The sequence below is a fragment of the Glandiceps talaboti genome, chromosome 2 (assembly GCF_964340395.1).
Source record: "Glandiceps talaboti chromosome 2, keGlaTala1.1, whole genome shotgun sequence".
NCBI lineage: Eukaryota > Metazoa > Hemichordata > Enteropneusta > Spengelidae > Glandiceps > Glandiceps talaboti.
Window position 1 is genome coordinate 13536228 of NC_135550.1, and position 25383 is coordinate 13561610.

General features: G+C 35.6%; 3 protein-coding genes across 4 annotated transcripts in view; 2 read left to right on the top strand and 1 right to left on the bottom strand.

The window, feature by feature from the left end:
• Positions 1-175: 175 nt before the first annotated feature.
• LOC144447347 (tubulin epsilon and delta complex protein 1-like) lies at positions 176-10001 on the bottom strand. 2 transcript variants are annotated; one of them, XM_078137320.1, is made up of 6 exons: positions 9687-9757; positions 6993-7497; positions 4910-5479; positions 3743-3829; positions 2768-2962; positions 176-1593 (listed from the first exon to the last, which is right to left on the bottom strand). In XM_078137320.1, the coding sequence occupies exons 2-6, from the start codon at positions 7104-7106 to the stop codon at positions 1228-1230; spliced, it is 1332 nt and encodes a 443-aa protein (XP_077993446.1). In that variant the 5' UTR covers positions 7107-7497; positions 9687-9757; the 3' UTR covers positions 176-1227. The 2 variants fall into 2 exon arrangements, with proteins under 2 accessions (XP_077993446.1, XP_077993456.1); XM_078137330.1 differs by lacking the exon at positions 6993-7497 and having other exon boundaries at positions 9713-10001.
• Positions 9949-23236, top strand: LOC144447338 (uncharacterized). Its single transcript, XM_078137309.1, has 12 exons — positions 9949-10075; positions 10764-10880; positions 11590-11957; positions 12904-13055; positions 13911-14002; positions 14861-15025; positions 15745-15840; positions 16532-16614; positions 17559-17697; positions 18318-18404; positions 19440-19571; positions 20092-23236. The coding sequence occupies exons 1-12, from the start codon at positions 10060-10062 to the stop codon at positions 20625-20627; spliced, it is 1983 nt and encodes a 660-aa protein (XP_077993435.1). The 5' UTR covers positions 9949-10059; the 3' UTR covers positions 20628-23236.
• A 943-nt stretch (positions 23237-24179) lies between these two features.
• LOC144453641 (fermitin family homolog 2-like) overlaps positions 24180-25383 on the top strand; it is a 36210-nt gene continuing 35006 nt past the window's right edge. The window contains exon 1 of the mRNA XM_078144969.1: positions 24180-25106. Within this exon, the coding sequence (XP_078001095.1) occupies positions 24950-25106 (157 nt within the window). The 5' untranslated portion in view covers positions 24180-24949. The remainder of the gene's footprint in view (positions 25107-25383) is intronic.

The window sequence follows — 25383 nt, forward strand, 5'->3', positions numbered from 1 at the left end:
TTATCCAATAATGTTACAATATCAGTTTATAAGCTCTAGACGCGAGTGAAAATACTTACAAAGAAACTTCAATTAAACTATTCTAGTATAATGTGAATGTCGATGCATGTCTTCTATGATATTATAATATTCTGGCATTGTTAGAACTGTTGATTCCATAGTATGGATTTCGGCAACATTTTTGGATACATATAATAAATTGTCATTGGATCATTTATAGGTTATATCCTAGTACTAGGTTTGAGTTCAGTCAATTGTAAGTGATGGTTAAGTATATATCTGTAAGTAAGTAGAATACTGCGAGTACCTTTTAATATGCAGAAAATATTACATCCAAAAAACTTATAAACTCAGCTTGTGGTCCTTAAAGATAAGAAAAAGTCAACCAGTTATCTATCAATTTTTTTAATATAGAAGTTCAAATCTTGCTCATATCAAGGACTTTAGTCATTCACCAACAAATGACAGCAATATTTCATGTGGACTACCATTTAACCATCACAACTCCACACTATGTTGGTTGACTGACTCCTAACCATATATGCAAGTTAGCATACTTGTAAACTTTTTTGAGACAATTATAGCAACAAATACATGATAACATAAGGGAAAATTTGTAAACTTTCAATGCACTGAATAAAGATATACAAGTATGAATTGAAAAAAAGACCAAGAAAATAATGGTTATGTAAGTACTACATAATGAACCTTTATTGCAATGTGAGGCATCCGGCCAAATTGTTAAAGCTAAGTTATAAAAAAACATATATTAAAATATACATGCAAAAATTTGGAATAAGTTTTTGTTCAATAAAGACACACTTCATGGTTCCTTAATTATTTTATTTCTGTGTGTCTAATGGATGAAATGGATTATTTAAAATTTCAACCCTGAGGGTCAACATAAGTTGATATGTGGGTCATTCATTTGACAGACGCTTCAGCTGCTTGATAGCTGAGTATTTCTAGCATGGATTTTCCTTCTCGTCATCATTTCCTAGCCATTGGTGGAATACAAACGACATCGTCTAAATGTTGTGCTAATAGTGATACACTGCCTCTATCTAGCCATCAATTTCTAGCAACTGGTGGAATACAAATGTCCAAATGTTGCGCTAATAGCGACATACTGTCTCTATCTAGTCATCATTTCCTAGCCATCGGTGGAATACAAACGACATTGTCTAAATAATGTGCTAATAGTGAGACACTGTCTCTATTTAGTCATCATTTCCTAGCCATCGGTGGAATACAAACGACATCGTCTAAATGTTGTGCTAATAGTGATACACTGTCTCTATGTTTATGTCTCAATATATCCAAGTCAGTTTGGTATTCATCCCTGATTTGCATCAATGTTTTAATTTCTTCATCAACATCTTTCATTAAGCTATCTTCTTTAACATCTTTTGGTATTTTCATCATTGATGTGGGTTGAGTTGTTTTCTTCTTCAGTACAAACTGAGGACATTTCTGACTTTTTTTATTCTCTATACCGGCGAGTCTTGGATAGGCATTCAGAGTTTCAGCAATCTGCTGGTCAATCCCTTTCAATAGATACTCTACCACTTGTTTCTTGGCAACATTGGAAATCTGTTCAAGTAAAGAATGGCAATACTCTAGTGTTATCACATATGTACTGGTGATTACTTGTACCAGTGCAGTGTACATGCATGATAGTGGTATATACACTGCATAACAATACCAAAACATTACTGCATACCCATATGCAGATGAAATGCAAATAGGACACACTCATTACTTGTGTGACAAAATCACATCATTGCAGAGTTTGATTTTTATGGAAGTTTCTTGTTTTGAATAAACATATATAATAGAAACAGAAGCCCATATCTTGTGAGTGCAAGTGTGGGTACTCAGGGGTATTAGCAATTGTGCTTGCTACACTTTCACTCACTGCAGGGAACACAGCAATCATGAGTGCAAATACCCCCCACCCCTGACTTGCACTCAGAAGTCATTGAATTCTGTCATAATATTCAAAAATATTGCATTCCTTCGGAGAGTATTTTGACATCAGAGAGACACGTTCCCTCTCCTTATCACCAATTTATCTCTTCCTGAATGTACATGTAAGACTTGAAAACAATTTTCAACTACTCTATCAGCATAGTACAATAATAGACATATTAAGTAAAATAACAAAACCCCACAGCCTTAAGTGGATGGTAGTGGTATACAACAGTTACGTTGTGAGTGGTACTGCATATCACGTGGCAGTATTTTATGTTCCAATAATAATCTGTTACTTGAATTTGACACTATCTTGGCAATGTTGTGATTGGTATGGCCAAATCTATGTGTATCATATGTACCTACACATTGCCTGCACTTCATCCATGTTTGAATTAACGTAGAATGCACCTCATATATAGACTCTTTACACTATTGCTGTTACATTAGTTCAAGAAATCTTCAACCTACTTTCAGTGAAAATCAATGAAAATAATCTAGGATCATCTTAGAAATTTTTTAAAGAACAATCAAAATGATATCAAAATTTAGTCAGTTTAGAATCCAATATGGCCACCAAATACTGTGTTATCTCTATATGGCAAAATAAAAGACTGACGATTACCTTGAAAACAAGATGGTGAACCCTCAAATTTGTTTTATTGTTTCAAAAGGAGCAGGACCAAGCTTTCATATGGCAAAGTTTGGGTGAAATAAAGAACTTTAATTTTCAGGAATATTTGTCTCTCAAAGCGCAATTTGATATATCATAGAGGGATAAAATCTTTGATACCTTTTTCCTTGATACTTTGTCGATTTCATCTACATTTCCATGGCAATCATTCAAAATTGCCCCCAAATCAGAATGCAAGTCCACAAGTTGATAGGAGTCAATGTTGGTTGTCAAGCCAAAGTCTTCAAGTTCCAAATGATGGGCAGGTCCATGCTTGCTAGAATCTTCTTTGAGCTGAGCATCTACAACACTTTCCTGTCAACATACATGTATATGGTGTATTACAAAATTCTGATGCATCATAGTATATTCTTCGGTGTTATAACTGCACAACCAAAATAGTTAATATCCACTGCTAGAAACATATCTGTGTTGTTCTTATTTACCAATACTGTGAAAATGCCTGCTGTGAATCTGGCCAGGCTGCATGTATGTGCTTGACACCCGTACATAGTCAAAACATTAGCCAAAAGTGCAGTCAAGTGCAGTACCACACTTCTAGCATAATATATTCTTCAGTGTTATATATGCACAACCAAAATTTTCACAAGACACTGATATAAATACGTCATTTGTTTTGATCAACTAACTGTTAAAAAGAGTTAGCTTGTCTGTGTTGTCCTGATATACCCATACTGTAAAATACCTGTTGCAAATCTGGCTGTGTGTGTGTGTGTGTGTGTGTGTGCATGTGCATGTGTGTGCATGTGTGTGCATGTGTGTGTGCGTGCACGTGTGTGTGTGTGTGTGTGTGTGTGTGTGTGTGTGTGTGTGTGTGTGTGTGTGTGTGTGTGTGTGTGTGTGTGTGTGTGGAGGAAACATGAGCTTAAAGTGAAGTACCTCACTTCTAGCGAACATTAATTCTATGGGCTTTACACACATACACCCAAAGTCACAACATGTACAATACAGAACAAGTTACAAGACAGACAAGCTGAATCATTACAGGTGTGGCTGCTGAGAGCTAAAAAACACATACACAACACACTATTTCATCAATGTCAGGAGAAATAGGCTCTCAAATATAATACCTACCATCCACTTCCAGAATATATCCTCATTTTCCTTCCATTTCAACAATACTTGAAGTCTGCTGTTCTCTGCTTCAATAAATTCCAAGCACTGCAAACAAACATAGATGAGTAGATTACAAGTAATGCAATAGATTTGGTAGATTAATTCTACAGACACAACCCAGAACGTCCCGACTTTTTATCATATACCTACACTAAACTTGAACCAACCTTACAAATATGTACATCTGTAACTGTTTGAATGGCTTAGTACCTGAATATCTCATGTACAATTTGTTTTTTGTCATTTTTTTTAATTACTAATTTTGATCTTTTACATTTTACCTGTGTACAATGTTTTGATGATTTTGTTGTCTCTTTTATTACATTTTAAAAATTGTACATGTAGAAGGCTTCTTGGGAAAGCAGCCATTATGATTGAAAAGACCATCCTCTTAATATACAACCATTATCAATATCATTAAGAATTGCCTGTGATCAGAACTTCGTGTATCAATTGTGGACAATTACTTGGAAACTAGCTTTGACGGTGCCGGAAATCACCTCCTTATTGATATCACATACATTTTGTCAATTTATTCTATTACATATACATGTAAACACAGCATACAGCTAGGATGGCAGTCCTTAAGAAAGTATAAACTACTTCAAGCCAGACTTGAGTATCATGAGTTCAGTGTGTGTGTATTTGTGTACTAGTGTGATGTGGCCATGTGTAGGTGGAAGTGAATTTATGTTAATGTGATGGTGTGATAAGGATAAGACTTCTCAGACACCTTCAAAGCCACTTTTAATTTTCCATTACTGATAAAAAAAGACATTCTGATCATAGGCACTTCTAAATAATGATGATAATGGTAGTAAGCTATAAATTATTAGACTTTTTTCTCCATTTACCCCTTAAAGTTACAGAATCAAATATAAAGCATAGGCAATACCAAATTGTATTGTATACATCTGATAGTGTTTATTAATTACTTTATTTAGTGGGCACTGGTCCAGCATTAATTAACCCTACAAAATCGGGGGCAAGGTATAGTTCAAACCCCATCCAAACTTACTGGACGAGTGTTTGTCGTCTTTGATGCACACTGGGTGATACAGAAATCACGACAACTGCATTTGAACAGCAGCTGAGCTGAACTGTAAACTGTAAATGACTACAAACCTTGGACTGCAATTTGGGGTGTCGAAGTAAGTATGCCTCCTGTACAGTCAAATGTGGAATGTAGCTTAGGAGAGACACCCCCTGAGTTGCTTCTTGCACTTGGTGGCTCAAAGCCTGCCTTTCAACATTCACAGCAAAGAGTCCTCTCAATGTTAACAGTAGTCTCCCATTGACCCATAATAAATACTTTGCATTATGTGTTAAATCTTCTTTGTCTCTTGAAGTGGTGTGATTAAGGTCACATTTGAGATATTCTTTTGTTTTTTTATGAGTTTCATCACTGTGGAAAACATCTATGGGAGATTGAGTATTTGTCATCATCTTATCAATAATCTCATACTTGGCAATTATCCATCCAACTGCTAGTAGTAACTGTCGACTGCTGATGTTAGTATCTGATGATGTTGTAAAGAAGGCAGGTGATCGATAGCCAGCGAGGTAAAGCTCATGTTTGACAACCATAATAATAATGTCTGATGTAGGCGTGTCCGAGGATTCCTCTCGTCTAGGAAATTCACCATACTTGTTGAAATGAAGCAGTTCGTACAATAGTAACCAAAATGCTGTGACCTGTGTGTGGGATAAATTATAAGACTGTTTATCAGAACAGGATGGCTGTATCACAGTATTAAACTATATAGCTACATATGATTTACTGTTCCAAAAAAAAAAAATAAAACTGATGACTGCCAAGCAATGACATTCATTTCTACCAAGAATTTTCTATGATGTACATTGCGTTTTTGTTTAAGGGACTGAGACTGTAATTTATGCCTTACCTCGTTGGGCTGAAATGTACATGCCTGTTCAAAAACATAATACTAGTTCATCTTGGCACACGGACAAGCTGAGTTTAGAATAATAAGCCTTTTACTGAGGGTGAAAATACTACAAACCTTGATTAAACTGCAACAGTATTAATGTTATATTGACGATGAATACCTTTTATGAAGTTACAATTTTGTTCTTGGGAGGTTGTATTGTTAGCACAGTTGACTGCATTGTACGTAATGGGTTTCTCAACATGTTATCATACGATTACGTACATCATCAAATTACTGTTATGTCTTGATACCTGATTTGAGATCAGTTCCAAGTGAAAAAACATGTTTCAGTAAGCAGAATACTACAAGTGCATAATTTATTTGTAATAGGGCACTTGCGATCCAAACTGAGCATGCTCAGATGCAAAGGACTATGGGATTATCTGTGGCTATCGTAATACCTAATCTGGAGGTACCAATAAAAATAAACCTCCCACAATAGTCAGGGTGACAATGTATTGATTATTTGAGGTTACAAACAATGTAACATTATTGTTTACAATGCTAATTGATTAGTATTTATTATCACATTCCCTTGATGCAACATTCAACATGGCGGGTTTGCAAGTTCCCTATTAGTCATATTTTGTGTTTTACTTTACTACTGTTCCAAACATAACTTAGTGAGCCCCTGATATAAAATGGATGCAATAACTAAATAAACTAACAAACAAACAAACAAATAAATAAATAAGACATGATAGTGATGGTCTGGCATTTTTCAATTCTTTTGGTAACCCTAATTTATATCATAATGTGATTGACTGTTAAAAATGTAATCATTTATAAATATCCAAATTATCGAAATACATGATTAGAAATCAATATAGTTGCTAAACAATATGAATCAATAACTTAGTATATTGCAGGTGAAATTATTTCAATCTGAAACGGAAGTAAATACACCGGACTGACATATTATTATTCAAAGTAATGGATCATTGTAAGCTGGTCTTTGACCTCAATTAACAGTATCAAATGAAGATGAGGATGGGTAATGATAATTCTTATATTAATATTCTGATATGTGATAATCATGAAAGTTAATTCACTTGAGAGATTTTATAACAAAATCGACTTAAACAAATTCTTCACAGTGTAATATGGGTATCATTTAACAGTATATAACGATATGTGTTTCTCACAACTCGTGAGACAGTAAACGTGAAGCAGAAACCATGGATGTATTAGTGGGACTAATACATCCATGCAGAAACATAGATCGTAAACAGGTATCTAAGTCTTCAAGTTCAACTCACCGCTTCCGGTTTGTCGAATTTTGCCTGCCGAAAACGTTCCGCACTAATTTTAGTGGCTCCGCTCACTGTTAGCGCACGACTTAATAGTTCAATGTTCTCGCGGATCAATGCCATGATTGTGGTGTTAAGTAGGCAGGTGAACACATCCAAATAAACATATATTCCAAGTCTTGTTCAATCTGACAGCTACAGCTGCATTCGATGTCCGTTCACAGCAACGCGCCGCGCCAGGACTTGTTGTAACGTGTTGCTTCAAGTTGTTGTCATTTAGGTAGATGTCAGGATGCAAGTAAATGTGAACAAGAACATGACAGCTACGTCATAAATCATCCCATGTGTCATGGATATGACGCGGGAGTAAATCTCTGCCCAAAATTCATGTTTATTAGCCCGAGCTGGAGCAGAAACAGATCACGACACCCAGCCTGGCACTGCACTGCATATATCCATGCTCTCGTCGTTGAGGGCTCTCGCTTGATGGCTACCGCCCCTGAGACTAGTCCTGCTTGCATGCGGAGTAATCCGAGACTCGCTTAGTACGAAAGCCGTGAAGGGACTCGATTCTGACAATTGTCCCTCCTCGGTGTTTAGAGTCGAGTCTGTAATACTGACTTGACTCTAAACACCGAGGAGGGACAATTAATCTCTTCCTGGGCTAGGTCAACTTGTCTTTTGTTCTCAGTGTTCTTCTTCCCTCAAATAAATCAAACTTTCTCACTCTTGGTTTCTTTTACCTCCCTCTCCTCCTGTTTAAATTCTCTTATTTTTGTCTACACAGTCTCGATGAGGGTGTCTATATTTAAATAATTTTTCCAGCAAGTTTACCTTCTCTTGCACGTGCTACTTTTTGATCTTCGCACCTACAACCCTAGCTGACAGATCGTGTATCTATACTAGAATCACTCTCATGTAGTATTAACTCTGTCATCTGAATCACTATCCTTCATCATTTACCACTGCCTTTTTCCTGTCTCCTAGCAACGGCTGTCATCGCTCAATTCTTCTATTCCCCTCCTCTTTCCTTTAAATTTGTTGTTGTCTGTCATTTAGTCTACTGCCCTTGTTTGTTATATTTCTCATTTTGTCTTCGAGACGTACTTCTCTTTTTCCCCATTTTATCATCAATTTCACGAAGATTGTTGTCTCTCTCATCTAATATCTTTCTCTCTGACCAAAGTTCATTTTTGTTGTTTCTAGCTGTTGTTGGATGTTTCACTTATTTACTCCCTGTTCTTAAGATCTTTGAGTTTCTCTTCTATTTCGTCTTGTTTTTTTTATCAGAAACTTCTCCCTGGTTAAAGTTCTGTCTTCCGTTTGTTTAGGTCATTATTAATTTGAACTATTTTTTTTATGAGTCTCTATTGAAATGACGAAAAGAAATTAATTATACTTGAATTAATACATTACTCTATAGATGGCTTACAGCTACATCACATGTTGTGTGAACTTAGATGTTTTAAGAACTATCAGAATTGCTCATCCATTACTTGATTGCACTTTGAGGCAGTCCTATTTTTATGATATGGGTAAATTACGCTAGGGTATGGCATAACGTCAACACACCAGTTGCCATACATACCGTATTGTAACACGATTAAATACTGCTGTCGGTAGCAGTAACGTATGTTACTGTACATGTTACTGGTAGAGAGAGAGAGAGAGAGAGAGAGAGAGAGAGAGAGAGAGAGAGAGAGAGAGAGAGAGAGAGAGAGAGAGAGAGAGAGAGAGAGAGAGAGAGAGAGAGAGAGAGAGAGAGAGAGAGAGAGAGAGCGCGCATAGTTTAATGTCGATTTTCGCCTCTCAAGTCTACTTTATTCGTTTTCGCAGATCTTTGACAACAATTTATAGCTACAAGAAAGAAATCGATGTACAAATCTATATGAAACATAAATTTATAGTCATTACTTTTATAAATGTAAATATATGTGATGAGAGATTGTACAGTATTTTACATAAATACGACCAACATTGTCTTGTTTCATTTCCACAAAATATTGAGGTTGACAAGTATATGAAACATTGATGATATCAATATTTAACAACAACAACAACAACAACAACAACAACAACAACAACAACAACAACAGGAAGAACAACTAAACTTTTGTTTCAAAAGGTAATGCAACTTATCATTATCAAACAAATGAAGTGATGAACAGCGCATATCTCAACTTAGGAGAACAGAATAGATGAATTCAGTATTGAATAAATATCACATTTGACAAGAAAATAGTTTTCTGTTTTACCTTAATTGAATACATGTAGTTAACATATATTGACAAAGAAGCTCGTCTTGAGAAAATCATTTTGAAGGTAATATTACACGGCATATAAGTTTTCTATCATTGCATAAACAGTCAGCATTTGCACGTTCTATTTACATTGACAGCTTTCGCTTGTGTGCGTGGTAACTATGATCGAACTTTTTGACAGTCTTGTAGAATAATATTGCGAGTTCACGCGAGATTTGTTCGAACACATCTGTACTGTGTGACGCTCCGTAGCAGGGACATCGCTACCGATTTTATAAGAATATCGCCAATCCCTATATTAACGCCATTGTTCTGTATTAGGACCGTCATAGACAAGAATAAAACCATTTAGGAAAGGAATAACAGTTTACAAGCGACTGTGATGTAAAGCAAAATGAAAGTGAAAACAAATTGTCGCAATATTAATTATTATTTTGTTTACTTCAAAACATTGGACTAACTGCATACCTTGTGAATAAGTGCCTGTTGATCGGGGATTTAGTTAAGTTACTACTGGTTACTGTCATACATTGTATTCAACACGTACAGGTGAGGTATTCCATGATTCACCGAGCCGCATATAGTCAGTGAGGGGGAAGGGCCGTTCGTATTATTGTCCCGTACCCCGTAGTCGCCCTCTTGTGACGCGACATCAAAGAGACCACGTGCTACTTCTGACCAATCAGATTGCTCAGCCAAAAGGGGAATTCCCGGAACTGTGAGGTGTGTTGCTCAATTCGTCACAACTGGATTTTCCAGAATCTATATTTGTCATATTTTGGCGTCCAATTTAACCTTGTTTTTCCGACCCAATCATGACAGAAGGGGCAGGTAGGTCCATTACATGCACTTTACGCAATATTTTAGCCATCATATATAATATTTTTGAGGTTTACGGACTCCTACCCAAACGAATTTCCACTTCTTATTCTACGCGAAGGCATCCATCTCCTCAAACAGCACTGTATAAATATATTTACATTGTAAATTGTGTGAAGTTATGTACCTTTTAGACTAGCGAGTTGGAGCGGAGACTAGACAAACGCTCGGACCAACACACACGGCTTAGAAGAATTTTCGCATCCTTGTCCTCTGCTGGCCGGAAGTAATTAAGATTTTGGGGTCGACGGATTTCCCATAACGCACGAAAACAAAACCAGCTGTTGTGGTGAATGCAATCATACCAAGTCATTGGAACCCCCCTAAGTACAGAATCAAATTATGATGCGAAATCCTCAAGTTAGACGAATACATATCATTGATATAAAGTATTATTAGGGACAATGGTTTCCTATTTTATAGTTTCAAGCAATCCTTTGCACACACTGTATGTGTATGGAGAACTGGTAAAAACACATGACACATTTGATGGCAGTTGTTCGATTTCAATGTTACTTGGTCAAAGTACATGATGCAGTACTCTGTTGTAGTGATACTAACTAGTGTTAATTTGTTTTCTCACTAAGAGTATTATATTGATTTATTGTAAATTTAAATGTAATTAAAAATCCCCTTTCAGAAGCAGACGTTGGGCCAAGGATTAACAGTATTGACAGAATTCTGGAGAGTATGGAAGCAAACCAAATGGAGTATATATTTAGTAATGGCCTATTACCTGAAGACTTGCAGGAACTCAGTAAGAAGTTACAATATGCGTGTGTGTGTGTGTGTGTGTGTGTGTGTGTGTGTGTGTGTGTGTGTGTGTGTGTGTGTGTGTGTGTGTGTGTGTATGTGTGTGTGTGTGTGTGTGTGTGTGCATGTGTGTGTGTGTCTGTCTGTCTGTCTGTCTGTCTGTCTGTCTCTCTGTCTGTCTGTGTATGTGTGTGTGTGTGTGTGTGTGTGTGTGTGTGTGTGTGTGTGTGTGCATATGTATGTTTGTTTTGCTCTGGCACTTTTCAAGATATGTCTGGCAGGTGCATGCCCTCATATCCTGTTGAATCTCTGACTTGTAAAACCCATAAGTTGGTTTGTCAATAGATATATTTAATTTATACTCACATATTTCAGGGATGAGGTATTCACACTTCCTGTGTGACAGATATTGATCAGAAGTATTCAGTAGTTAAGGATTCAAGTTTCTTTGGGGCTTTGTAAGCATTACATAATATTTCTAGTGGTGTGAGATGTATTTATTGCAAAACGCAATGATCTGTAATATTACAGTTGAACACAAAATATTTGATAACATGTTTATCAGCACAGGTGTTTTAAATTAGATATATAGCCAGACTAGGTTTCTCAGTGGACCTTGGAGTGACGTGCAGGATCTGATGAAGTCTTAGAGTTGTGATAAATCTTGATCTCAGTATTATTTAATAATTCATTTTATTCTTTCTTGAATACAGCTGACATAATTCAACCACCGCTAAATTCAAAGCCAGGCCAACCAGAAAAACAGACTCTCACTGAACAACAACCACAACAAACACCACAGGAACAGTTGATTCTACAGCAAATGCAAATGCAACATCAACAACAATTATTACAACAACAACAACAACAGCAGCAGCAGCAACAACAACAACAACAGCAGCAGCAGCAGCAGCAGCAACAAGCTGCTTATCAATCCAATGCAAGTAAGCCATACCTTGAGATCACTGAACAACCAAAACAGAGAGGACAAAGGTTTAGATACCTGTGTGAAGGCAGATCAGCTGGCAGTTTACCAGGAGAGAAATCAACACAGGACAAGAAGTCTTACCCAGCAGTTAAGGTGAGATGTGTGTTATGAGTAAGATTCAGCGTCAGATAGCCTCAGATCCGAAGACACCTGACGGACTCAATCAAAACTGAAATAATACCGTTGAGACTACAGGGAAAGATTCTGCTTCACAACCTTTTGATGGAAGATGGAATGTCTCTGCTTGCACAATTTTTAAATTCTAAATTCAAATTTGTAAAAATGACAACATATTACATACGTAAACTTAGCTTTTATTGACACCATGTACATTATTGGCAAAACGTATCAACCAACGAATATACAGTGGCTGAACTTGGGGCTATCAATGTCTCCGTTGCAAGTATTTCAACTCTATTTCACATATTTTTCCCAAATAAAAATTGTGCAAGCAGAGACATTCCAACTTCCATCAAAAGGCTGTGAAGCGGAATCTTTCCCTGTAGACTCAACAGTATTATTTCAGGTTTGATTGAGTCCGTCGGATGTCTTCGGATCTGACGCTATCTGACGCTCAATATGATGCTAACTGAATCTGAATCTGAATCTGACGCCAACTTTATACTCGTATCTCATGTATCTTGTGCATGTTGTACCTCATTTGCATATTGATTTGATATGAAACTTGTAGTGAAGACTGATGAAAAAGCACTTTTCCTTGCTTTATGTGTGTGTGTGTGTGTGTGTGTGTGTGTGTGTGTGTGTGTGTGTGTGTGTGTGTGTGTGTGAGAGTGTGTGTTAAGATTTTGTACTTTATAAGTTGTGATTGTAAGAATGTGAACCCAAGCAGCTATCCAATCATGGTATGACATCATCACACCATACACAAAAAGCTTACATAACGTGATAGACAGTCACAAAACATTCAATCTAAGCACATCTTGGTGATACCAAGTGCAGGTCTGTCACCCACTTTGTAAAAACTGATCACTGTACAACAGAAATGACAAAAAAGAGGAACCCATTAATTTTATTATAGGTGAGCGGTTATAATGGAGAGGCGATGATCGTGGTTTCCTTGATAACAAGAGATGATCCTCCAAAACCTCATCCACATAGTCTTGTTGGTAAAGGATGCAGTAAAGGAATCTGTACAATGAAAGTGTCACCGGAAACAAATATGGTAGCTTGGTAGGTACTTTTGCTGTTAAACTGTTAGATGTAGATATTGTTATTTATAATATACATTGTAAGCTGAACAAAATTACCTGGTTCAGATTACCAAACCATATTGACTTTGTCCATGCAGACCATAAATTTTTCATATCAGAAAAACATCAAAAACGGCATAAAAAAACGAAATTTTTGGAAAGAATACAGAGGTGCCATGATCCCCAAAACTGACAAATGAAATTTAAGACAAAATTACTGTCTGTTTATGATTTGTGATGAGAATGACAACATTACTGAAAACTCATTGACACATTTTGAACATTTTCAATGACAACAAGTGACTGGTTTCTTCTCATTTGAACATGATGAAAGAGTCATTGACTATGATTATTGTCTGGAATGATATCCTAATATTGCATTTTTAGGGAGTTCTGTTGTACTCAATTTCTATAGTTCATTGGCAATAAGTTTTATGTATTATTGAATTGAATTAAATTGAGATTTACTTCCCACAAGAAAGAAAATGTAAAAATAGTTGGTAGGAAAGTATACAATAAATGTAGCATAAAAAAAAAATTCAAGGCAAGAGACAAGAAAATAGCATCAATGTCACACATGTTTAGGGGAAGAGGGGAGGGTTTTTTTTGTCCTAAACATATGAAGCTCGTTTATTGAGTTTGTGCGACATCGTCCCTTAGTGGAATTTATTATGATGAGCCAAATTCCGTCAGTTTTGTGACATTTCCATCTGAATAAACAGGAGAAGCATAATTTTACTTCTGACATTTGATATTCAAAATCTTTCTGATATCTTCTGCATACTATCATAGTCTTTGTACGGGCATTATAGTGACACAGTTTCTCCTATTGCAGTTTTCAGAACCTTGGTATACAGTGTGTTAGGAAAAAAGACATCCAAGAAGCATTACAGAAAAGAAAAGAACTTGGTATTGATCCATTTGGAAGTAAGTATTCATTCTACAAATGTCGGATTAGGATTAAAATATTAGCTGTCTGGCAGTCATGAAGAAGTTGATCCTGAATGAATGGATAATCCTATGTAATCCCTATATAACTCCACTGATAAGAATGATTATACTAATCCAAACCCATGGGATTAAAATATTGGGGTTTTAAATACCTCGCATCGGTCTTTTTTTTTTGGGGTGTGTGTGTGTTTGTCCAGCCCTTGTTGTGTGCAGAACCAAGGCAGAAACACAAAAATAACCCTCCCTACTTCAGTGAAGACAACTGCAGAGCCAATCATGAACAAGCAAATGACATCTTCCCCACATACGTACACTTGCTCTAAAGTACGAAATAAAAAGAATGGTAACTGCCATAAATAGTAGACTGAGTGACAGGTTTGTTGAGAATAAAAAAAAAAGTTTGCGTCGTCGCACCACTTTAGACAAACCATCCTAACCAGAATCAATTATTTTCTCTCTTTTTTGGCCTTAGTTGTGAGAAATTGAAGGTTGAGGTTGTGGTATACATAAGTTTATGTCATATCAGTCATCATTAACTGTTTTGTGATGCACTGTAAATTCTTAGCTGAAACTGCAGCTGTTAGTAGTAACATAGTATTAGTATAGTATGTAGCATTCTTGAGATCAAAGTTGGCACATGTGCCTACAAAAATACTATATTCATAGGTTTTCTAAAATTGCAATGTGATAAAAACAAGATTGACAGTGTCATCTGTGTGGATGATATGGAGCAAGAAATGTGTGTTATTGAAACATGCAGTCTGATTTGTCAGGTTTGCGAATGTTATAGTATACATGATAATGAGAGTAATGTACCTCTACGTTTGTTTGCAGCGTTTCAGAAAGGAAAACCCAAAGTTTCTATTGAAGATTTTGAACTGAATGTGGTCAGGTTGTGTTTCCAAGCATTTCTACCATCGAGAGATCCACAGAATCCCACTCAAGTTAAATTCACAGCTCCTCTGTCACCAGTTGTATCACAACCCATCCACGATAAAAGTAAGTACATGCAAATGTTTTGTGATTTGTGACAATGAATGTTCAAGTTCATAGTCCCTCTTTAGTACCCCAATACCCTATATTAAATGGGAAGGAAAATGTCTGGATCCAAATTGTTGTAGTGTGAAAAGTTGTAATAATATGTGGAAAACATTTTTGTGTGAAAGGGAAAGGCAATGATAATAAGAATAAATGATAATGATAATAATATAATAATGATTTATTTTGAGAACCAGCTCACACACTACAAAATTGCACAAAACACAAAAGACTTGTTACAATGCATAGTTAAAAACAATCCTTCAAAAAATCTGTTCCAAAATAGCGTATATTGTTACAAATTTTAGTGTGGTTCAGATTGAAAAAATAGAAGCCAGTTTAGCTTCTATTATTGTATTCTAATCATAATTTTGGTATGTTTGGATGTGCAGTGAATCATCAAGTCTTGAGTCACGGTTGTGAGGTGTTGTTTCCTTATAGTTTGAAGTTGTTATTCATTAATTGTCTTTTTTCATACAAAGAAAACAAGGAAACACGAATAATACAGAAGTCCCATTTCATTATTTTGTAAAAAAAAAAAATATCAGGTTGGTGTTTTTTATTCAGTCATCAAAATTGCCTGTTTTCCCAAAGCTTAGTCAATAGTTAATAACAGCTATGAGACATTGTTAGGCTTGGTTCTGTATGGGGAGTAAACAATTTCTCTTTCTTGCCTCTAGAGGGTGCATCACTCCACATATCCAGAGTTGACAGACATTCGGGAAGTGTTCTTGGAGAAGAAGAAATATTCATTTTATGTGATAAAGTACAAAAGGGTAAGTTTTCTTCTTTTTCCTTTTTGTTTGTGAATTTTATATTTATAAATGATCTCCTTTAGGTGTGTTTTTTCTTCTTTTTTGGATTCTTATTGTCCAGCTTACATTCGGATATTATTAAGAACCTGAAGATACTGATAGTTGTGAGGAATTTTGCTAGTATTTAGTTGTTGAAAATTTTCAGTTACTTCCTATTAGGATGACCCTAGTTATTTCCTATGTTTCACATGACTGACTGACTAACCCTATATTCTTCAATCCAGTGAAATTATTTTTAAAAATTGACACCCTCTATGACAGGATTAGAAAAAATTGCAATGTCACTGATTTTTATAATGGTGACCCACAGGCATGTATTTGAGCAAGAACTATTGTTTGTTGCTGGAATTTGGGACCTTGAATAAAACAAATTGTTCAAAGTTTCCTTCTCACTTTAATTGTCACTTCTAAGTCAGTCAGACAGCTCAAAGTACTATCATGAATTGATAGCTTCACCAACATGTGCTCATACACTTGATTTTTATTTATTTATTTTTTTTTCAACTGACCGATCATTTTTAACATGCTACAGTGAGAAACATGGAAATAAAACATGGTACAGTTGAGATCATTGTGAAAGTATGCATAGTTGACATGAAGATTTGAATCAGTTCTGTAGTGATAAATTTCCCATTAATGTATCTGTTAACAGATGATATTGAAGTTGTCTTTGTTGACGACACCAATGGTTGGGAAGAGAATGGTAAATTTGGACAGAATGATGTACATAGACAGGTTAGTGTCTACTACTACTACTACTTTATACTGTTGTACTTTAGAGAAACTAACAATATATCACGGTAGTTTTATAGGTGTTATTGTCTGTATATATTTGAGTTGAATTTTGTTGAGACTATCCAGTTCTCGTTTGTGTTTACATATATGTATGTATGTATGTATGTATGTATGTATGTATGTATGTATGTATGTTGTATGTATGTATGTATGTATGTATGTATGTATGTATGTATGTATGTATGTATGTATGTATGTATGTATGTATGTATGTATGTATGTATGTATGTATGTATGTATGTATGTATTATATAGTCTGTACATAATGTGTATATTTAGATATTATTTCCCATTATTTGTTCAGCCAAGAAAATATGATTTGCCTAATTTGCCTTGTCACTACAAATTATGATAGAACAGAAAAAAAGCAGAAGTTCTGAAAAATATCTAAAGGGTTTTAAGAAGTAAAAGTTTTTTCTTGGAAAGTGGCAGTATTAATAGAGTGACTCTTAACGTTTTTGAGAGTACTTAAAAAAGTTAATTGTGTTGAGATTTCCCCAATCTGTCAAATATCGTCAAAAGTCCTGTTGATAACAGAGTATGCTAAAATAGTCATTGCTGAAATCTCTCCTCTTGTGTGTTGACCTTGACCTTGTCTAAGATAAACAAGATTCAGAATTTCATTAAAACTTAATTCAGTTCTGATGTATATTTTATTTAGCAGTAAGTTGGTTGAATCCCCCCCCCCCCCTCCTCTCCTCTCCTCTCCACCCAGTTGATTATTAGTTAATGGATAATTTCCATGACTCTAGAAAATTGTGATAGGTTACTTGAAAATATAACAAGATTGAGATGTCAAATTAATATAAAATATAGAAAAATAAAGACTATTATAATAAGTATTGACTGATTGAGACTAATGTGGTTTTATAATTATCTTTTAGGTGGCAATAGTTGCTAAAACTCCGCCGTATTTTACCAAAGATATTAGAGAGCCTGTAACTGTACAGATGGCACTAAGAAGACCATCAGACCAAGAATGGTCTGAGTATGTGGATTTTGTTTATACGCCAGCTGAAAATGGTAAGTTGAAATGTAACATAATAATACAGTAAGTTGAAATGTAAAATAAAATGATAAGTTCAAATGTAACATAATAAAATGGTAAGTTGAAATGTAAAATAATAAAAAATGGTAAGGTGAAATGTAAAATAAAATGATAAGTTGAAATGTGAAATAAAGTGATAAATTAAAATGTCAAATATTGAAATGGTAAGTTGAAATGGGAAATAATAAAATGGTAAGTTGAAATGGGAAGCTGGTTCACTAGGTTTAGCGGTGACAATGACTTGTAAAAGATTCAAAAGACAGGATCATTTCTGAAGTTGAAATAATGTGGCTGTAGGAATTGGAGAATTTTGTGGATTTTGTTGTATTTTCTCAATAATTCTGTGCAGCTAGGTCAAAAAGTGTCAGTGAAAGATGATGTACCCATTTCATCTCTAACATTAGTAAAGTTGACTGAATTGGATTTATAACATTCCTAACATCAATCTAGATTACCTTTAAACGTTCAAATCCTCTGGTTTATGCGATTACTGTTTTGTTTGACTGTCATTGTCATAGTCTAATGAATAGTGCATGGTATGATGATTTTTTTCAAATTCTAATAAACTTTTTAATGATTGATTATATTGCTTTAGATATGCAAATTATATCAGCAAAGAGGAAAAGGAAACAGGCAACATTTGAGAAATTTGTCACACCAGCAAAACAGAAAGCTGTAAAAAGTAAGTATGAACCAAACATGACTGTACCAGTGATAAGACTTTTGAAGAACATAATAAGGTTGTCAGAATCCATCCAAGTTAAACCACTCAACCTGAGATATTCATTGTACAACTTTAGTCATCATGTTGAAATAGTTAAAGTAGCTGGCTTGGAATGTTTATGTTTCTAGTTAAGAGCATCACCACCAACCATCATTTGTTTCTGAATGGCTAAATTCCTTGGGCAAGAAATGAATCATGATTGGGTCCCCTTGTAATCCAGCTGTATGATTGGCGGACCTGGTAGGATAGAGGTTGCAATATGAAGGATTTAGTGCTATGTACTCATAGAGACTGCAGTGGAGAGTTGAAGTATGTTGTGCTGTTATAGGTTCATACCAAGGGTAACATTTGTAATGGGCTTTGAACACAGGTGGTGTGAGATAGTCTTGGAGTAAGACCTCAAATCTGTGCTCAGGTTACTGAACAAAACGATGGCAGTACCTCTGTTCATAGACTCTCTCACAGTCCTCGAAGCTTCGCATAAATAGCTAAAACTTGAGTTGTTTTGTATATATATCTACTGCATAATTGTACTCATATAGTAGTATCCCAGTATCCCTAGCCCTGTACTGTGCGCCCTCGTCGATCACATAGGGCTAACATTTTGTTGATGTGTTAGGCGAAGCTTCAAGCTGTTAGCTGTTAGCTCTATGTGATCGATGAGGGTGCACAGTACAGGGCTAGGGATACTGGAATACTAGTATATGAGTACAATTATGCAGTAGATATATACAAAACAACCCAAGTTTTAGCCATTTATGCGAAGCTTTGAGGACTGTGAGAGAGTCTACTCTGTTCACAGTCCCTATAGAGCACAGCCCTTGGCTATGCGACCTATGGTGGTTTTTAAAAGTGAGGACATTGCCCAAGGGTTTAACAGCTAGACCAAGCATGGGGAGCTGTATCTGATAACTTGACATTTATCATTATTAGTTATGTCCATATCGTTGGGAACATCATTGTCATTATGAAATGTTTTCTTTTGCTGTACAGATGAACCCATTCCTTTTTATGGAGCTAGTAACTTTGCCCCAAGTGATAGCATTGGGACTGTAAAACAATTAGACGCAAAAATGTTGCTAAGGATGAAACTTGAAAAGAACACTACTGTCGTCAAAGAAGAAAGTAAGTATATCATTTATAAGGATGTCTGAAAGTGTAATGAACTTTGGCTGTAGTGCAGGGAAATATAAAGCTTCAGAACTTTCTGGTGTGTCATGGTTAGAACCCACACCCTCCCTCTTTAGGTCAAGTACATGTAAAAGACAATGACCATGGCAAGATGTAGGCTCAGTTGATATCTTTTATGGGACTGTTTTGTTGCATGTTAATTGTTGTATCTGTAGTTTTCTACCTACTGCCATTGCAGTAGTCAAAACTGGTGTTCTTGCATGGTTTATAAATGATTTGTCACATAATTTACTATGTGTTGTAAAAAGTTGACGAAACCTATGTCAAGATGTTAAGTGTGCTAATAACACCAGAGGGTGATTTTTTGTGACATCAAAGACATCTATTTGACATTATGCTAGAATAATTTAATCAAGGTTATGTGCGTTAGAGTCTTCACCTGAGTAAAGAGGTTTACAACTTGGCTTGTCCTACTTTTAACTTATCATAATTTGTTGTTGTTTTTCTTTGCCAGGAATTTCAAGACCGCCATGTTCAGGAAACAAAGCCCCTGGGGTCACTCAGTTTTTAGCAGGAGAGTCATTATCATCATCATCATCATCATCACCGTCCTTGTCATTCAGTAGCGTTTCTAACACCAACTTCGGCAACACTATAGTAGAGTTCCCACAAACTGTCACCTCTGCAAGTTCCACAACTACAAACACTGCAGTTTCACATCCTATTTCTGCCCAACAATCTATCCCAAACACTCAACAATATCAAGGAATGGTCCCCGCCAACAATTTGAACTTTGACTTGAGTGCGGCAGGATTAGCAGTGAACACAGCTGCATCTGTCACCATGCCGACAACTACAGGGTTGACTAACATTAGTGCTTCAGATTTGAGCATTCTTGATGATTCCCATGGAGATGTCATGATGGAAAATCCAACTGATTCGTTACATCTACCCTTCTGTGATAGTATTGAATTAGAAACACCAGACTTAGATAACCAGTTGCTGACAGTGGACATGAGTAGTCTTATGCCTGATAATATTTTACAATAGGAGTGTTACTAATGTCTTGAAAATGTACAGATGGTACCATAAAATCTAGAAAAGACTATTGTATTGCTGTTTACAGCTTACAAATAATTCAATAATGAGAGGGTTTCCATATTTTGCCACTTATTGGCTTATCATCGCTGTACAGTACATTTTAAGAAATGAAATTAAGTTACTATGTATTTCAAACCCCCCTTTAAGCCCAATTTCAGATACTTATGAAATAAGCTGCCTATAAATATGACTGAAAATGTATCAAAAAGAGAAAAGAAAAAAAACACAAAAAAAAGAAAGAAAAAAATGAGCAAAAAAAATGAAGATATTAAAACAAAGAATGAAGTGTAAGATATGTTTAGGATGCTCTTAACATGTACATAGCATTTTACTTGTAGCATTCACGTTTTCCATGGAGAGACTATTATGATGTGATGTACACTGAAATTAAAGTAAGTCTTTGAGTACTATAATATACAAAAAATAGACAACTTTGCTTGTATACTAGCTTATATGGCTATCAGTAGAGACCAAGAAACATTTGTTTTTAAAATTGAAGTTTTTTTGTTTTTTGCTTGTCAACTCCTTTTTGTACATTAGAATGTTTTTTGTATATTGCACTGCCTTTGATAATCAGCCCATACTTCAATTTATCTATTGTATACATATGAAGAATGTCAAGAGTACAAATGACAAGGTTTTCAGTGTCTTTAACGGAGAGTGGTTTTTGTCCATAAATTGGTAGTGGTATTGATACTTCTACGCCCGAGATTTCTGCATTCTTGTATAGTAGTACTAGCACAAAGCGTTGGTGTTTTGGATATACCACTGCTGAAATGACACCACAGTTGTCAATCTCTACAGCCTGCACTTTTGAAAAGTCCGACAGAAGTGACTTGTAAATGATTACATGGATGATATTGAGATACATCTGTATGTCCTTTTCAAAATAATTTGTGCATTTTAAAGTAACTAATAAAGTAGTGGAGCTCAATGTAGATAATTTTCCTGTCTGTCTGACTGCAAATACTTACTTAAAAATAAATGAAAAATCGCCAAAGTGACAAGAAAATAAACTGGCATGACAGTTTCAGAAAAAACTGATATTTCAAATATATTTTATGTATGTAAATTGATTTCCAATCCATACCGTTCGTTCTCCAACAGAGATTTGTTGTCATGTGCATTATCAAAATTATATTTTGAAGAAAGATCTAGTGAAATTCTAGCTATCCATAGATTATGGAAGAATGTTTGTAACATTATGATGGTAAAATGTCAACGTTGAAACTTCTTGGACAAAAGTTGTGCCACTTTATGTGTTGAAGTGTACATTTGGTGAGCGTTTCTTTATATATTAGTATTACATTTAGAACGCAATTCTATGAAAAACTGTAGCAAAAAAAGTGGGTTTTTACTAAATTTGAAGCCCCTTATTGTTTCCATGTGTGTTAACACTCTATTGGTTGTATTGTTTCATTTTGTTGTAAATATTTGAAGAAAATATTTTGTTTATTGAAACATTATGCAGGACTTTATGCTTGTATGTCCCATTTATCAGAGACTTTTCAATCATTTGATAGAATTAAGGATGTAGAATTTAAAAATTTTCAGTTTTATCTCACCAAGTGAAATGGAATGAAGGTTTACTATATCTGCGTTATTAGAATAATGTGTATACATATTTACCTTAGATTTACTTATCATTAAATTAGTATTGTACAATGATTGTCTATCTTAATTTTTCTTTTTTAAACCATAGACTTGTGTGTAGTGTCTATGGTCCCACCTATCAAATCGTCCAAAAATTTACACGTACACAGCATGAATCCTTGCCCAAGTTATGCAGTGTTGTGCTACAATGCCATTGGTGCTACTTTGGTCTTGATAACCAAACAGTTTGGCCATGGTGGAACACCTGAAATGATTTGAGTATGATGTGATATGTAGTAGACAAATGGCATGAACAATTATCAGGGGGAACAAAGGTGAGACTGATTGCCTAGTTGCTTTACGCGATGTCTAGTAAGTCGTGAAAAGTCACTCTTACCACCTCTGCATTGCATGAGTTCTCACAGGAAAAAAAACAATGAAATTATTCAAAGCAGCCATGAACAGACCCGCTATACGTATACTGGGGATGAATTCCTAAGTGTTTATTACCTTCAGTGAAAATGCCATGCATATTCATTTGCTCATCTATTGTATATGCATTTCTGCTGACTCCCATGAGCCAATGTGGCACACAGCAAACATCACCCGAACGATTCCTGTGTATTATCTGGTAATGTAAAATCATCAAATGACTCTCCAGAACCCAAAATTTATGAAAACATCTTTATTTCTTTGAGGCCTTTACAATGTAATAATAAAACAACTTTCCTATGTGTTTCTACTTGAAAAAAAAAAGTGAAACAACATTGACCAAGGGTGGCGAAATTTTTTTTTCAAAATGTGTAAAAAGTTGTTTATTGTGAAGTTATAATTTGTTATGATTTGTAAACAAAGTGGGTGAGCATGGGGAACATGAGTAATCAATTGTATCACAAGTGAATGCAGAGTAATTTAAACTATTTATGTATGGTTTATGTTTCAGATACATGAGATAATGACAGACTGGATGTACAGACTTGGTCTTGTGTTGTTTCACATTGTTTTGTTTTTTTCAAGTAAAAAACATTATTAAAATTTGCTTTATTAATTAAAAATCCAAACTTAATATCAATTTCTCATCCATATTGCCACTTCAACCATAGACCATAAGCAATTTTTGTTAATAAAAAATAAATTCATACTGAGTTTTCCTTTCTTTCTAGAACTTTGTTGCCGACCCTCACCCCCCACCCCCCACCCACCCCCACCAATTTCATCTGATGACTTTAAAACCAGTCTCTTTTAAACAATTTTGAAAAATCAAAGAATCTTTTTTGGAAATCTATTTAGGCTGTGATTTGTGATAAAGAAAAACAAAATTTGAAACGGTTCTGTCAGTTTAGTTTGTGATTGTTACACTGTACCCACCCCTAATCCCCACCTCTTTTCTGCTCTTGTACATTCAAGAAAGCTGTGTATATAATAATTTTTATCTCAACTCAGCATGCTTCCAATAAATGATTACCACACATAAATCATAAATTGTTGTACCGCGAAATACGATAGCTCGACATGATACGAGCAGTCTGTATCATATATAATTTCGAAAATGTTGGCAATTGGTGGCGCCCTTGCTTGAGGTGAGTGTGGGTAACGTGGTATTTGTAAATGGAAATCACATGCATGCGTCACGTTTATGATTTACTCAAGAAAACACTCCTATGTAAATACATGTGCCCACTTGTAACGTACTTCCCTATTGGCTAATGGAATCTGGTAATTTTAGCGACGTATTGCTGAATTTTTCTTATTTATGCATTATTTATAATGAATTTTTAAATTACTGTGTTTAGTCTTCAACATCTATTGATAGAAATACTTTGTGAGCACCAATAAATTACTCTGGACCTAACAAACTACGCTAATCAGTACAAGTGAGATGACCAATCACATGAGTTCTTTTTTATAGCGTCGGTAATCGATGGGGTTATTGCCAAAAAAGGCTGCGGTATACATGATACTCCGTCGATTGTGGGCGATGGCAGATGGAAATTGACCCTATGCGTGCACTGAGGTTGTGACGAAAAATTCCTTAGATTGAAACGCCCATGCTAACATGGAACTATAACAGACTTCCGCCATGCTTTTTTTGAGAGACTAGGATCGATTGGTGGCTCGTAGATGTATCGTGTGCTGTATGCTTAAAAATCCAACCGTGGGGTTGTCTCAATCTTCGCTCGCTCACTTTTCTGTGTAATTGGGTCAACTTTGAACCGGGGGCGATATCCTCGGTGTAAGGAAGGTTTATAGTCGATTGATTTTATTCCAACGCAGCCAGCGGTCGCGTTATATACCGGAGTCGGGGGAACTGGAGTGACTACATTACGTGGCTTGAACAATAACCAAGCCGATAAGTTGATCGGTCGATACGTCTGTACGAACGGAACATCGAGTTTGTCATTGTTGGTGTCATCAGAAGGGCGGAAGTTGAGTGTTTGGTTTTGTACTACGTAATATTACGTCCGCCGTACATGTAATATTACTAAATCGAGGAACTGTGTTTTAGAACAGTTTTTGATCTTGAGACTTGTGATCGGAAATAACAGTGCTCTGGCGTTTCTTTGTTATTATTTCATATGACGTTTGTGTAATTCAGTTATCTATCTGTGCTGAAAAGACTCGCCAACGTAGATCACTCAACTCAAGTACTTTTTTGTATCGAGTGGTTGGACTCCAAAATGGACTCACACATGTTCAAGTTGCCGGACGGCAAATATGCCGACGGCTCATGGGAACTCTGTATTTATGTGACAGATCTGCAAACAGAGAGAATGTTGAGAGTTAGAGGAGATGTTCACATTGGAGGACTGATGTTACAACTCGTGGAAGATATGGGTACGTAGTAAATTATTTAGTTACATTTTTAGCCGGTAATATTTATAATCGTACGTACGGGGAGGGGTCAAAAACATTGCAGAGAGTACAACAATCAAAACATTGTTACATTAAGTCCTTCATGACGCAAAACATGCCACTTTGTCACCGGCTTTCAAAAAAAAATACTCGTAATTTTATTAAAATTTGACAAATGCTCTGTTCTGTTGTAATTCTATTGTGACAATGGTAAGTACAGAACGGCTACATTGTATGCTAGTCAATGTAAGTCACGTAG